At 43.6% G+C, this 16585-nt stretch overlaps 1 protein-coding gene across 4 annotated transcripts; it reads left to right on the forward strand.

Annotated features, from left to right (window-relative positions):
• The first annotated feature begins 950 nt into the window (after positions 1 to 950).
• On the forward strand, positions 951 to 16350 carry LOC311140837 (differentially expressed in FDCP 6 homolog). Of its 4 annotated transcripts, none has more exons than XM_084176095.1 (12): positions 951 to 1138; positions 2862 to 3035; positions 3327 to 3515; positions 4155 to 4385; positions 4564 to 4710; positions 11224 to 11332; positions 11538 to 11734; positions 11852 to 11977; positions 12129 to 12295; positions 12559 to 12760; positions 13072 to 13162; positions 14858 to 16350. In XM_084176095.1, exons 1-12 carry the CDS (start codon positions 1043 to 1045, stop codon positions 15055 to 15057), a joined length of 1929 nt encoding a protein of 642 aa, XP_084032221.1. In that variant the 5' UTR covers positions 951 to 1042; the 3' UTR covers positions 15058 to 16350. The 4 variants fall into 4 exon arrangements, with proteins under 4 accessions (XP_084032221.1, XP_084032222.1, XP_084032223.1 ...); XM_084176096.1 differs by having other exon boundaries at positions 952 to 1138; positions 11870 to 11977; XM_084176097.1 differs by having other exon boundaries at positions 953 to 1138; positions 2862 to 3002.
• The last annotated feature ends 235 nt before the right edge of the window (positions 16351 to 16585 follow it).

The following is a 16585-nucleotide window of genomic DNA, read 5'->3' on the forward strand; positions in this document are numbered from 1 at the left end:
TTTCCTTTCCAATTCGCAAGAGGCTGAAACCAGAGATCTGTATATAATGACGAGATGCTCATGTCTACGCCCTAACAATGGGAGTCTTTGTCCCAAAGAGGCAGGCGACAAGCTTATGTCTGCAGATTGTGCTCATAAAAACGCATTGTCTTACTCTTCCTCTCTGCTGAAACTATGTTTCCGGAGAAAAGCATCCGACCTAGCGAAACAGCGCCCCTCTATGTGTAGCCCATGTATCTGATGCTGTCTGGACAGCAATAGTATGACATGCCATACTCTTTTGGTCCAGACAGCATCAGATACATGGTCTACACGTACTGAGACAGAGGGGCGCTGTTTCGCTCGCGCGGATGCTTTAACTGAGATCGATGCGTCTTTCTGTCCGCGTGCGTCTCGGTCAAATAAATTATCAATATTTAAATATTTTATTTGGACTGGCAAGGAAGTGCGGTAGGGCGGGCCAGGCCCCCTAAGGCCCGCTCATAATTCCGGATCTGTCTACAGTCTCTCTCTTACTTGTAAGGAAACAAGTTGTGAGTTGGTGGAGTTTGTGAGAGTGCGACTCAAACCCAGAGTGGCTGCTGGGGAATGTAGTGATATCGACTATGCATAGCAATGATATCAACCAAGAGCTGGGGTTAATTTACCACCACCCACTTGAAAGAGAGAGGTCTATAATTTACAAGGATGCATGAGTTTTCCAAAACTCATTCGAAGTTTTATGTCCATTTGAATGACCTAAAAACATAATTATAGGTTAAAAGGTAGGCTATTCGTACCCTATATGAATAAAAACAAGTTAAAGTTTGATATTGTGGTTTATATATTTTTACTAAGTATTTATTATGATTATAAATATCCTATTATATGCATATAGTATTTTACTTTCGTTACATAATTATTACTCTCTTCTCCACCCCTTTTCTTAATGTGTCCTGTTCGCCTTCTCGGTAAGCGCTTCCACTTTGCAATACTGAAATCACAGTGCTGTGCGCAACTCCGCCCGCTTCGGAATGTAGACGCTAAGACGTCTGTCTCCACAATGGAACTGCAATCCGAACTGCTCAAGTCCATCTGGTACGCGTTCACATCGCTGGACATGGAGAAATGCGGCAAAGTATCGAAGTCCCAGCTGAAGGTTAGATTTGAAGTGTAATATTTCGAAGTGCTGAGCTTTATAATCAGGAAATGGGTGTTGAATTGCCTCTGTGCCTCTGGCGCCAGCTTGTTACTCATAACCTTATAAACAAACATTTTGACGTTTGAAGATCTGATCAAGATAGCCTTAAAAAATACATCGTTAGCCTCTTACAAGTTGTTATATTAGGCTATAATAAATGATTCCGCTTGAATCTAGGGTTGTAAACCATTATAAAGTTAACAGTCCACTTGTAAAAATAATAATTTGCATGCATCATGCAGGAATACTGCTGAGTATGAGAAACATACACATTAAGACATTCTCTCTCACTCACTCACACACACACTTTGGATACATTGGTGACTTTAAAACATGGATACACACTCATGAGTGTGTATCCATGAAACCCTCTTTCAGTGAGTAATATCAACAGCGGCAGCCTACACACAGAAATATGTGAATCTAGGTCAGGCGGTAGTCAACTATGCCCTCATTTCAAAGTCCAGGTCTGTCCCTTTACTGCACTCAACCTGTACACATGACAACATATCAAAGTTTCTGTACAACAGAAACAGACGGTGCGTTCAGACATCTTCCCCAGTCATCTTCCCCCTCACTCAGTCTCTGGCCTGTCGAGTTCAAACACGTTGCGTTCGCCCTATGGTGAGAATCCCAGAAAATAGCAGGCAGGTGTCCAGACATGCTCACACCGAGGGGGCTGTGTGTGTGTGTGTGTGTGTGTGTGATTTTGTTTGTGTGTCAGTCAACAGAGGCCTGCAATGTTGTTTACACTGCTTGCTTTGGTTTTAATCATGTACTTTTTTGTTGTTTCATATGATTTGAGGTGATTTGAGTTTATGTGCACTATTTTAGTCCCCTGTAGCTCAGTTGGTAGAGCATGGCGCTTGCAATGCCAGGGTTGTGGGTTCGTTTCCCACGGGGGGGCCAGTATGAAAATGTATGCACTCACTAACTGTAAGTCGCTCTGGATAAGAGCATCTGCTAAATGACTAAAATGTCAAATGTATTTTAGTAACCACTTACATACTGTATATATAGGAATAGTATATTTAATATTAACAGTAACATAATACATTTGAAAGGGTCATTTTTGGGAGATTCTCTTTTGGCCAAAAGACTGTCCTCTCCTCGAATCCTCCATCCTCTCTCCTCCGTGACCCAAAAACCGATAAGTTGTAGAGTGGTCGAGGATAGTGTCAATTAGTTTGAAACAGAGGAGTGTCCTCGTGTCCGAGATGGCCTCCTCCAGGCGAGGAAGCACAAGAGTATCCTTTGTGGAAGAGTTTTGAAATTCGCCACACCCCCTTTAAATCAGCTGTTGTTTACTCAGAGGAGAAAAGTATGCATATTTAAAAACGAAATGCTACTTATTGTTTTATCTATAAATGTTCAGCACAACTAGCTACATGTCTTTTTAATACTTTACACATTTAATTTGGGATTCCACCCCTGGAAATGTAATTTACATGATGACGAGCGAGTGAAGAAAGAGTCTAATTTCATACAAGCGTATTTGTTTCCACATTTCCTGTCCTCCCCTCCTCTCCTCGGTTACCTTTGACCTTTTTGAAAAGGAGGCAAGGAGAGGATAACTGAGGACGGAGGAGTTGAGCGAACCAATTGAGAATCTCCCTTTGACACATGCATTTTCTTCATTTTTCTGTGTGTGTGTGTGCGTGCATGTGCGTGCATGTCACAGGTTCTCTCCCACAACCTGTACACGGTGTTGAACATTCCTCACGACCCCGTGGCGCTGGAGGAACACTTCCAAGACGATGACGATGGACCTGTGTCAAACCATGGCTACATGCCGTACCTCAACAAATACATACTGGCCAAGGTAACCTACCTCAACAAATACATACTGGCCAAGGTAACCATCACATCACTACTCAATTGAGGATTTTCACATTGAGATGAGTGAATTCCAGTTCATTCAGGAGATTAATTGCACTTGATCTTAATCTTAGTTCACCCAAATTACAAAATGACATATTGGTTTCCTTAACCTGTGAGCAAAACTGAAGCCTGCATTCTTACCTTGTTCATAGACTGCTTACAGGGTATTGAAACCAATATGTAATTTAGTCATTTGGGTGAACTATCCCTTTAACCTCTTTACCAGTACTAATTAATGAATTAACCCCTGCTGTGCTGCACTCAGGTCAAAGAGGGTGCGTACGACAAGGAGACGTTTGACGACCTGTGCTGGATGATGACCATGAAGAAAAACTACAGACCTACCAGCGGCCAGGGGGGGCTGCTGTGCTCCCTGAGAGACTGCTTCAAACTTTTCTGTCTCTTCAACCTGCTGTCGGAGGACCACTACCCGCTCATCATGATCCCACAGGAGGTGAGGGGGGCAGGGAGAGACTGACCTCCATTGGCACATTTAAATATAAAGTCAGTATCTTTCAGAGAGAAAGAGAGGAAAAGAGATGTATAGGTAGGGAGGAAATAGTTCATCTGGAAAAGAGAGAGAGAGAAGTGGGAAAGGAGGAGAGCTGAAGAGGGAGGGAGAAATAGAGGGTGAATAGATACACATACAGGACTGTATATAAACAGAGTAAGAAAAGAGTCGTAGTTATGCAGTCCGGTGGCCATCTTTGACTACACTGTGTGCTTTGACGCGTGCAGTATACAAACTGTATCTTTATCGATAGCCCCTTGCAAACAAATCGCTAATCTAGGTCCTTACTTCCTGAGCTGCTCCCCCTAAGCAGGAAGTCGGGGTGGAATAAACCAATAGGAGGGAGGTTGGTTTCCTGTTGATAACACGTGAACTCACTCGATATCATCTGCAGGCATTATGAAGATGTGTTGCAACTTGCTGACCACAGCATTATCCCTTTACTAGATCACTTTCTGAATATGGGTCCCAGCAAATTGACCCATAGAAGGATAAAGATATTTTCTGACTTGTAACTTTACATGTGTAATCCAAAATGTCACATTTATCCCCGCACACACACACACACAAACACAAACACAGGTGGAGTACCTGCTGAAGAAAATCTCCACTGCGATGAACCAGGAGTGGGACGGCAAGCCCCTGGAGGACCTGCTATCCCAGGTTGCCTCTGTCCAGGAGGAGGGCATGTCGGTGTGGGTGTTCCTGGATCACATGGGTGCCGGGAGGCTGCTGAGGGTCAGCAGTGTGGAGGCCTTCAGTCTGGCCCTGGACCAAGTCTTCTGGGAGATGTACCACAACGTCCTCAAGAGGGTGAGTTGGTGGGAGTGTATGGATGTGGCCCCGGGGTGAGGGGAGGGATGTGTAGCTGTGTGTGGGGAGGGGGGACAGGGGGGGGGCTGTTTTTATGTGTTTGCGCTGAATGAAATTCACAATACAGGGACACTGATCAATACCTCTCTCTCTGTCTGTCTGTCTCTCTCTCTCGCAGGGTTACATGTGGAAAAAGGGACATGTGCGTAGGAACTGGATGGAGCGTTGGTTTGTACTCAGGCCATCCTTCATGACCTACTACGCCAGCGAGGACCTGAAAGACAAGAAGGGCGAGATTCCATTGGACCAGAATTGCGTTGTGGAGGTAATCTTGTTAGTCTGGTTTATCTTTGAATCCAAAAACCAGTAGAAAAATTCTTGGCTAGGATGATTATTTATTTGCTAATGGCTGAGTGCATCGCTACTGCGTACCTGAGACTGAGATGTACAAAAGTATGTGGACACCCCTTCAAATTAGTGGATTCTGCTATTTCAGCCACACCCGTTGCTGACAGGTGTATAAAATCGAGCGCACCGCCATGCAATCTCCATAGACAAACATTGGCAGTAGACTGGCCTTACTGAAGAGCTCAGTGACTTTCAACGTTGCACCGTCATAGGATGCCACCTTTCCAACAAGTCAGTTTGTCAAATTTCTGCCCTGCTAGAGCTGCCCCGGTCAACTGTAAGTGCTGTTATTGTGAAGTGGAAACGTCTAGGAGCAACAACGGCTCAGCCGCGACGAGATAGGCCACACAAGTTCACAGAACGGGACCGCCAAGTGCTAAAAATCGTCTGTCGTCAGTTGCAACACTCACTACAGAGTTCCAAACTGCCTCTGGAAGCAACGTCAGCACAATAACTGTTTGTCGGGAGCTTCATGGGTTTCCATGGTTGAGCAGCCGCACACAAGCCTAAGATCACCACGCGCAATGCCAAGCGTCGGCTGGAGTGGTGTAAAGCTTGCCGCCATTGGACTCTGGAGCAGTGGAAACGCGTTCTCTGGAGTGATGATTTACCCTTCACCATCTGGGAGTCCGACAGACGAATCTGGGTTTGGCGGACGCCAGGAGAACGCTACCTGCCCGAATGCATAGTGCCAACTGTAAAGTTTGGTGGAGGATGAATAATGGTCCGGGCTGTTTTTCATGGTTTGGGCTAGGCCCCTTAGTTCCAGTGAAGGGAAATCTTAACGCTACAGCATACAATAACATTCTAGACGATTCTGTGCTTCAGGCAACAGTTTGGGGAAGGCCCTTTCCTGTTTCAGCATGACAATGCCCCCGTGAACAAAGCGAGGTCCATACAGAAATGGTTTACCGAAATCGATGTGGAAGAACTTGACTGGCCTGCACAGAGCCCTACTCCAACCCCATCAAACCCCTTTGGGATTAATTGGAACACCGACTGCGAGCCAGGCCTAATCGCCCAACATCAGTGCCCGACCTCACTAATGCTCTTGTGGCTGAATGGAAGCAAGTCCCCGCAGCAATGTTCCAACATCTAGTGGAAAGCCTTCCCAGAAGAGTGGAAGCTGTTATAGCTGCAAAGGGGGAACCAACTCCATATTAATGCCTGTGATTTTGGAATGAGATGTTTGACGAGCAGGTGTTCACATACTTTTGGATATTTAGTGTATTATTATTATTTTTTATTTAAGTTTTATTTCTACAGGGTGGGTCACCATTGAGACCATTTGCAAGGGAGCCCTGTGAACATGAATATACAATAAATAATATCAATACAATAAATAAAACAGGATTCATCAAAACAAACAACTTTCGCATATCACCTCCCTTAAACTCGATCTAAGCTGTCCAATGGAGACCAGTGAGTTTAATTTCAAGGTGACCTGAAGGCTATTCCGACACATAAGCTAAAAGCATTTTTCCCCAGGTCAGTAGAGACCCGCGGGACCTCCAGATGCAGTCAGTCCAGAGAGCGGGTCTGAAAATTGCTGGATCTCCATTTAATACATGAGCTGATGTAGTGGGGGAATCTCCGCTTTATGTACAAAAGGTAGCCAGTGCTGGGCCCTTCTGGTAGTCGGAGACTCCCAGCCAACAGAACTATACAAAATGCAGTGATGTGTACGAAAATTGTCCATAGTGATAAAACACAGTGCTGAATGATAGACTTAATCTTAAGGTTTTAAAGCAGAGGCTGCCACATGCATTTAGATTACATCACCATAATCAAGTACTGAGAGAAGCGTTGCTTGAACAATCTTCCTTCTACTTTCCAAAGTGAGGCAGGATTTATTTCTATAAAAGAAACCAATCTTAATTCTCAACGTTCTTGTCAGTTTTTCAATGTGTGTTTTTAAAAAGAGAGCTTATCGTCAATCCAAATACCCAAGTACTTATAATGGGGAACTTGTTCAATTTGGGCTCCCTTCAATGTGCAAATATGTAGGTCCTCGGGGTCAAGATTACGAGACCTGGAGAACAACATAAACTTGGCTTTATTAACATTTAGCACTAGTTTAAGATCAGGAAGCGATTTTTGAATGGAGTCAAAACCATGCTGAAGGTTATGAATGGCCTGCTGTACTGAGGGGGGCACAGGACTAAACAACTGTATCATCCGCGTAGAGATTAAGGTTACAGGTTTTAACAGATAGACCAATATTATTTATAGAAATAGTGAAGAGAACAGGGCCAGAAATCGACCCCTGCGGCACACCTTTCGTAATGAGGAAGCTAGATTTGATACTGTCAGTAAGCACATTGTGTTCTGTCCATTAGATAGTTCTTGAACCAACTGCAAGATGCCTGACCTAGCCTATTTCAGACAACCTTTGAACAAGTAAGAAATGGTCAACAGTATCAAATGCCTTTAACAGTTCAATAAATAAGGCAGCACAATGATTTTTATGGTCTAAACAATATAGCACATCTAAGACAAGTGTAGCCGCTGAAACATTGCTATGTCTGTTAATCCGTCTGTCTGCATATTTCAAGACATGGCATATAGGGGTGTAATGAGATACCCAATGGGCTGGACGATTCTCTTGTCATCACTCATCTTGAAAAAAGGTATACTATACTGAACAAAAATAGAAACGCAACATGTAAAGTGTTGGTCCTATGTTTCATGAGCTGAAAATAAAAGATCCCTGAAATGTTCCATATGCACAAAAAGCTTATTTCTCTAAAATGTTGTGCACAAATTTGTTTACATCCCTGTTAGTGAGCATTTATCCTTTTCCAAGATAATCCATCCACCTGACAGGTGTGGCATATCAAGAAGCTGATTAAACAGTATGATCATTACCTTGTACCTTGTATCTGTCCACCAGAGCTGTTGCCAGATAATTTAATGTTAATTTCTCTACCATAAGCCGCCTCCAATGTCATTTTAGAGAATTTGGCAGTACGTCCAACCGGCCTCACAACCGCAGACCACATGTAACCACGCCAGCCCATGACCTCCATATCCGGGGAACTTCACCGACGAGATCATCTGAGACCAGCCACCCGGACAGCTGATGAAACTGTGGGTTTGCACAACCCAAGAATTTCTGCACAAAATGTCTCCGGGATGCTCATCTGTGTGCTCGTCGTCCTAACCAGGGTCTTGACCTGACTGCAGTTTGGCGTTGTAACCTGGAGAAGTGTGCTCTTCACGGATGAATCTCTGTTTCCACTGTACCGGGCAGATGGCAGACAGCATGTATGGCGTCATGTAGGCGAGTGGTTTGCTGATGTCAACGTTGTGAACAGAGTGCCCCATGGTGGCGGTGGGGTTATGGTATGGGCAGGCATGAGCTACTGACAATAAACACAATTGCATTTTATCAATGGCAATTTGAATGCACAGAGATAACGTCACGAGATCCTGAGGCCCATTGTCGTGCCATTCATCCGCCGCCTTCACCTCATGTTTCAGCATGATAATGCATGGCCACATGTCGCAAGGATCTGTACACAATTCCTGGATGCTGAAAATGTCCCAGTTCTTTCACGGCCTGCATACTCACCAGACATGTCACCCATTGAGCATGTTTGGGATGCTCTGGATTGACGTGTATGACAGCGTGTTCCAGTTCCCGCCAATATCCTGCAACTTCGCACAGCCATTGAAGAGGAGTGGGACAACATTCCACAGGCCACTATCAACAGCCTGATCAACTCTATGCAAAGGAGATGTGTCGCACTGCATGAGGCAAATTGTGGTCACACCAGATACTGACTTTTTTTGATCCACGCGCCTACTTTTTTTTCTATGACCAACAGATGCATATCTGGTTTCCCAGTCATGTGAAATCCCTAGATTAGGGCCTAATTTATTTATTTAAATTGACTGATTTCCTTATATGAACTGTAACTCAGTAAAATCTTTGAAATAGTTGTGTTTTATAGTTTTGTTCAGTGTAAAAACGTTGAAATCAATCTGCCATCATTAACACAATGGAAAAATCGAATGATTTATTATTGAAATATTGAAATAGAAAAACAAATTGGTACAATGAAGGCACTAGGGATGGGGGTGTGAGAATGCGGGTCTGGGCAGATTAAATGTAGTTATTGTTTGTGTGCGCCTGTAAATTGTTGTTCATATCTATAATTTTGTATCTGGAGTAAAAAAATATATATATTATAATAAACACATAAATAATAATGAAACAGTGCTATGTCCAGGTCTACAACCAGATTGGTGCTCATTCAGAATAGAATGAGACATTGAAAAAGTTATATGCTGAGAGTTGGCCAGTGACTCTAAAACTTTGGCAAGGCAAGAAATTGGACAGTAGTTATCCAAGTCAGAAGGATCTCCGCCTTTGTGTAGGGGGAGGACTTGTGTCGTTTTCCAGATCTTAGGGATAACCCCAGATTTTTCAGGGTGTTTAAAGTTGTGGCGGGTTGGTTTAGTTATCAGCCGAGTTAGATTTAGCTCAATGCAGATATCTTTCAGCCTATCAGAAGCTGGCATCAACAATCCAGATTAAGATCACCCAAAATTAATAATTCAGGTTTAGCATAATTAGATAGATAGTCAGACAATTGGAGGGAGGGCTATAAATTCCAACTAGCATAAGTTGGGCATTATTACCAAGGGCCACATTTAGGACTAGACATTCAAATTGCTTAGGGACAGAGGTAGTGAGAGATACAGAAACATTTAAGTTGTCCTTTGTAAATATGGTGACACCTCTACGTCTGCCAACTCTGTCAGATCCAAAACATTATAACCAGCCAGAGACACATCAGTATCCGGCACAGTCTTATTTAGCCAAGTTTCCCTCAACTCCTCCCATCTATCTCTGAATACCATCCAGTTTTGATTTCTATTTGCCATATATTTTTCAACTGTGCTATGATGTTACACAAAAGTTCTGAACCTTTCTAGTCTCATAGTTTCTATAGATTGTAAATTAAAGATACACATTTTTGCTAAAAGTTGTATTATGTTATTGATTGATTGACTATGACTTTTCAAATCACCCAGCAGGGCTAGCAGTTAGTTCCAGGTAAATGTTGCACTTCTTCAGCCATTTCTGAACCTGTGACCAAAAACAAGCCACATATGGACAATACCAAAACAAATTATCTAATGATTCTGCCTTTTCGCAGCAAGATCTGCAGAGCTGGGATGGTTGTATCCCCCATATACAGTGAGGGAAAAAAGTATTTGATCCCCTGCTGATTTTTGTACGTTTGCCCACTGACAAAGAAATGATCAGTCTATAATTTTAATGGTACGTTTATTTGAACAGTGAGAGACAGAATAACAACAAAAAAATCCAGAAAAACGCATGTCAGAGTTTGGAATCTGATTGATTGATTGCTTCTGTGGACAGGTGTCTTTTATACAGGTAACAAGCTGAGATTAGGAGCACTCCCTTTAAGAGTGTGCTCCTAATCTCAGCTCGTTACCTGTATAAAAAGACACATGGGAGCCAGAAATCTTTCTGATTGAGAGGGGGTCAAATACTTATTTCCCTCATTAAAATGCAAATCAATTTATAACATTTTTGACATGCGTTTTTCTGGATTTTTTTGTTGTTATTCTGTCTCTCACTGTTCCAATAAACCTACCATTAAAATTATAGACTGATCATGTCTTTGTCAGTGGGCAAACGTACAAAATCAGCAGGGGATCAAATACTTTTTTCCCTCACTGTATGTATAACATTATATTGGTTGCAAGAATTTTGTATAATAATTTAAATTGAAAAATGTTATGTTTTGAATTCGGCGTCATTTTGTGTATCAGTTCAATAACCATGTGCCATGGAATTGGTACATTGAAAATCTCTTCCCAACTATTTGGCAATCTATATGGCACATCTGTCAATTTCTGGTCCTGAAATTAAACTGGTATACTTTTTTATTTATCACCATTTTTTTAAACCAATTTTGGTCTTTAATGCAGGGCCGACAGACAAGTTCCTTACTGTTTCCCCCTTCCACTTGCCTCTTCCATTTTTGCGGTTTCAGATATTACCAGAATGTCCACATTGGTTTGAGAGGCCAGAGTTATAATAAAATCCATTTTCGAGATCAAACTTCTGGTATTTACATGAATCAGTCCAACGCCGCAGCTGAGGGATTTCATATCAGACTCTAATATAAGCACACTATGCTCAGTTGGTAACCCCTTATTTGAAAATACCATAGGGCTAGCTTGAATTGGTATAGATACAAGCTTGTCTAGAACTGTACCATTGGGCCTATGTTTTGAGCTAGGACATGGATTAAAAACGAGTCAATGAGGGTTACATGTTGCGGGCCTGCAGTATGATGTTAATGCTGATCATTTATGGTTGGGATTACCTGAGCGGAACTTCGGGTGTTGATAATGTCAACCACCAGTTGTCCTCTCTCTGTTTTAGGCTATTCCAGACAGGGATGGGAAGCGTTGTCTCTTTTGTGTGAAGACCCCCAGCAAGACCTATGAGATGAGTGCCGCCGACCAGAGACAGAGGGTGGAATGGACCCAAGGTGAGGGGATGTGAATAAGTGTAACGCCCTGCCTGAGACACAAGCCTAATTGTCGTCCTCGGACCAAGGGGATATCCTGTTGACCTAATGGTTAAAACATTTGGTTGGCATGCGGGAGACCCCTGGGTTGAAAAGCATTAGGGAAGGAAATTAACTTTTTTCTGATTCTCCTGTGTGTGTGTCTGTGTGTCCTCTGTCTCCCCAGCCTTGCAGACTGCCATCCGTCTCCAGGGTGAGCGCAAGTCCTCCCTGCACCAGGAACTAAAGCTGAAGAGGCGGGTCCAGCGCGAGCAGAGCCAACGGGAGCGCTGCCTGAGCGGCAGCCAATCAGAAGAGCTTACCATTCAAGACCGGGAGAGGGAAAAGGAACGGCAAGGACAGGAGATAGAGAGTATTATTCAGGTGAGAGGGAGGGAGAGAGAGAGGCATTAAAGAGGAGAGATAGAAAAGAGAAGGGATGAGTGGGGGGAAAGAGGGGGTAATGCATACATAGTATACAGTACTTAACATGACATGTAGGATGTATGTGTCCCACAGCACCAGCGAGAGGTGGAGGCACGGCGCAGGGAGGAGGAGGAGAAAGAGAGAGAGCAACAGAAGGAGGTCCAGAGAGAGTTGGAGAGACAGCTAGAGGAGGCAGAGAAGGTGAGATCATGTACTGAAGAATAAAGTCGAATTAGGTTTATTAGTGCACCTGTGTATGTTCCCCAGATAAATGAGTATATGGTGTGTGTGAATGAATGCATTCGGTGTACATGTATATGTGCCTGATTGCCTGCCTGCGTGTGTTCCCCAGTTGCGGGAGAGCATGCAGGCTGAGATGGCAGAGAAGGAGAAGAAGGCCGAGCAGCAGAGGAAGAGGATCCAGGAGCTAGAGCTGACCCAGCACAAACTGGAGGCCGCTCTCAACACGGAGATACAGGCCCACATGGAGGAGGAGAAAGTCAGGCTGGAGCTAGAAGGGTAACGCCTACACAAACTTATCTCAACACGTAGAAACGGGCTCGCCTGGAGGAGGAGAAATCAGGCACACACACACAATTACACACACACACACACATGGCTGCAAGACTAAAGACACAGATCAGACCACCAAACGTCCCTGTCTATTGCAGTGGAATGGTCTTCTGTGCCCTTATATCCCTCATCTCATCCTCTCTCCTATCTATCCTTTTCTCCCTTTCTACTGTCTCTCTACCGTTGCCCTCCTTCCTCTCCTCTCCCAGGGTACTGCAGGCAGAGGAGGAGAAGCGCAGGCAGTGTCTGCTCCTGCAGGAGCAGCAGGAGGCATCCCGCCACATCAGCCCCAGGGAGGAGGCCCCAAACGGAGCTAAGGAAGACGGGCCGGCCCCCTCTGCCCTACACTACGCCTCCCAGGAGCTCCAGAGCCTCCGAGAGACCCGAGAGAGGAGTCACCAGCACCTGGAGGTGAGAGAGAGGAGATGAGAGATGGAGGAGAAGAGGTGGCAGGAGGTGAGGGGAGAGCAGGAAAAGGCTATTGTTCAGGAACTTTTTCGGTGGGAATCTTGCAACAGTGGAGTTTAGGGAGCCATAATTTTCACAGTGATAAAGCTTTAAACTCGGTATAGAGCTATTTGCAGGTGGAATTGTTGTATAGGGCACCTATAAGTCAATACATGCTAGTAAATGGCAGATGGTAAAACAAAGTGCAACTTACTTCAACTGTGTAACTAGCAGTATGTTCTTATGTCCTTGTTTCCCTCTCTCTGGGTCTGTAGGAAGTTCAGGAGAAGCTTCGTAAAGCCAGTAGCCATGTCCGACACTGGAACGTTCAGCTCAACCGCCTAATGAAACCCGTCGCTCCTGGGGGTAATGCTCTGCCATGTATTTCTCTCTCTGTGTGTGTGTGTGTGTGTGTGTGTGTGTGTGTATGTACGTACAGTGGGGAGAACAAGTATTTGATACACTGCCGATTTTGCAGGTTTTCCTACTTACAAAGCATGTAGAGGTCTGTAATTTTTATCATAGGTACACATCAACTGTGAGAGACGGAATCTAAAACAAAAATCCAGAATGTTCAATGCTCTTACTGAGGGAAGGAGGTTGTTGGCCAAGATCTCGCGATAAATGGCCCCATCCATCCTCCCCTCAATACGGTGCAGTCGTCCTGTCCCCTTTGCAGAAAAGCATCCCCAAAGAATGATGTTTCCACCTCCATGCTTCACGGTTGGGATGGTGTTCTTGGGGTTGTACTCATCCTTCTTCTTCCTCCAAAGAAGGCGAGTGGAGTTTAGACCAAAAAGCTCTATTTTTGTCTCATCAGACCACATTACCTTCTCCCATTCCTCCTCTGGATCATCCAGATGGACATTGGCAAACTTCAGACGGGCCTGGACATGCGCTGGCTTGAGCAGGGGGACGTTGCGTGCGCTGCAGGATTTTAATCCATGACGGCGTAGTGTGTTACTAATGGTTTTCTTTGAGACTGTGGTCCCAGCTCTCTTCACGTCATTGACCAGGTCCTGCCGTGTAGTTCTGGGCTGATCCCTCACCTTCCTCATGATCATTGATGCCCCACGAGGTGAGATCTTGCATGGAGCCCCAGACCGAGGGTGATTGACCGTCATCTTGAACTTCTTCCATTTTCGAATAATTGCGCCAACAGTTGTTGCCTTCTCACCAAGCTGCTTGCCTATTGTCCTGTAGCCCATCCCAGCCTTGTGCAGGTCTACAATTGTATCCCTGATGTCCTTACACAGCTCTCTGGTCTTGGCCATTGTGGAGAGGTTGGAGTCTGTTTGATTGAGTGTGTGGACAGGTGTCTTTTATACAGGTAACGAGTTCAAACAGGTGCAGTATTGAGGGGAGGATGGATGGGGCCATGTATCGCGAGATCTTGGCCAACAACCTCCTTCCCTCAGTAAGAGCATTGAAGATGGGTCGTGGCTGGGTCTTCCAGCATGACAACAACCCGAAACACACAGCCAGGGCAACTAAGGAGTGGCTCCGTAAGAAGCATCTCAAGGTCCTGGAGTGGCCTAGCCAGTCTCCAGACCTGAACCCAATAGAAAATCTTTGGAGGGAGCTGAAAGTCCGTATTGCCCAGCGACAGCCCCGAAACCTGAAGGATCTGGAGAAGGTCTGTATGGAGGAGTGGGCCAAAATCCCTGCTGCAGTGTGTGCAAACCTGGTCAAGACCTACAGGAAACGTATGATCTCTGTAATTGCAAACAAAGGTTTCTGTACCAAATATTAAGTTCTGCTTTTCTGATGTATCAAATACTTATGTCATGCAATAAAATGCAAATTAATTACTTAAAAACCATACAATGTGATTTTCTGGATTTTTGCTCTCACAGTTGAAGTGTACCTATGATAAAAATTACAGACCTTTACATGCTTTGTAAGTAGGAAAACCTGCAAAATTGGCAGTGTATCAAATACTTGTTCTCCCCACTGTATGTATGTGTTGCAATAAATAAATAAATACTGCAATAAGAAATCAGATTTGATGGACAGTCAATAAATTATACTAATTATGGAATGCCGTATATTTTGCTACAGACAAGTTATCATCGTTGCCAGTGAAAATCACCTGCCCGAAACAAGAGGGGGCATTAGCCAGCAGTGAGTTTATCGCTAAACTCCAACCAAGAGCCAATCAGGAAACTCAGCAGATACTTGAGAGCCAATCAGCCACAGAAGAGAAAGGGCTACAGGAACAGGTGGAGGCTATCACCCTGTCAGAGCCTGGGGGATCGTGATGTGTCATGGGTAAATTGTGACTGACTGACTGATCTACAAATAATATTGAGTAGTCATTTATGATGCAAAGATCTTTGTAGATCAGTCATTCGGCAGTTGCCTGCAATGTCAAACATGCCCAGGCGTTTTACATGTCAACAGTCTGGCCGAGTTCTTGCCCGACTAGATGCGCATGTGTTGCATTGCATCAATCAATGGTTGCGTGCCACATCATCCACTGTGCAGTCGGGCATCAGATTTCTACATCATATGAGGTGGGTAGCTGATATGTTAAATACCTATCCAGGCGTGGTAAGATCTGGAATGTAGTCTGGGAGGAACTCGACCTCTACCAATGGTAGTGCTAACTAGGAGATGAGTAGGATCTGTAAAAAATTAATAAAAGGGAATTTGTGTTCCTATTAGAAAGTGCTTTGATCAAGGAGATACTACCTGTGCAATAAGAATGCTAATTTAAATTTCTTCCATTAAAAAAAATATTCCATTCCGTATGAACATGACCCATGAGGACTATGATTCTTGGAAGGTGGACCCAGTAGTCTATACACTACTTCAAGAACTGAAAGACACCTCAATCAACCAACTGACTGTTCAGATTTCCATCTTGCTAGGGGACTATAGTCATCGTAAATTATAGAATACCAAGAATAAACTACTGGTTTGAATTTCTGTACAGAAGAAGTGCACATACTGGTATGTGTGTGAACAATGTGATTGTTCTCTTCTCCATCTGATACAAAGCAGGCTAACCCACCCACGTATGCCATTTTTCATCAGGAAAGGAAGTGTCATGTCAGGAAAAATCTGACACACAAATATCTACAGTCCACATTTCAAATAGGCCTAATATTCAGCACATGTTTAATTCTGAGAGAAAGGCTGTTTTTTTGTCTTTTGTTCTCGAAATACAATCTCTTTGAAATAATGTCTTAAAACCTTTTGAAAAATATGTCTGTGGCTCACATATACCCCATAACAAAGCCTAATATATAATATTTACATATATTTCAAATACATATGTAATATATGTACTAATATTTGAAATACATATCTAAATACATGTATTACTCATATGTCCATATATGTCACATATATTATCATACATTAGTTTTCCCTGTGGGTATAGTCTTGTAGCCGCTCATGCGCCGATGCTGTCCCTCCATGTCTTTAGTGCTGTATCATGTCAATGGCCCAATGATAATGAACTTGTGTGAGTTGCAAATTATTTCAATAGTTGCAAGTGTGCATTTAATGGCAAAGTGTAAATTAAATATGTTTAACTATGCAGCCTATGATACAGTATATCGAGTCGTTTATGTTTTTTTCGATAGCCTACAGAAGTTGAACATGTTTGTTTGTGTAGGCAAATAGGTCTACCAAGCAATGCCAAACTATTCAAACAATCATTTGCAGTATTTCTAACTAAAGATTACTATTTCAATGTGAATATTTTTTAACGTCTTGTGATGTTTTTGTGTGATTTCTTGTGAATCTGCAACACCAAACACTCGTGACCGTCGTTACTAC

Source organism: Coregonus lavaretus (genome assembly GCF_964263955.1).
Source record: "Coregonus lavaretus genome assembly, chromosome: 13".
In the NCBI taxonomy this organism is placed as follows: Eukaryota; Metazoa; Chordata; class Actinopteri; order Salmoniformes; family Salmonidae; genus Coregonus; species Coregonus lavaretus.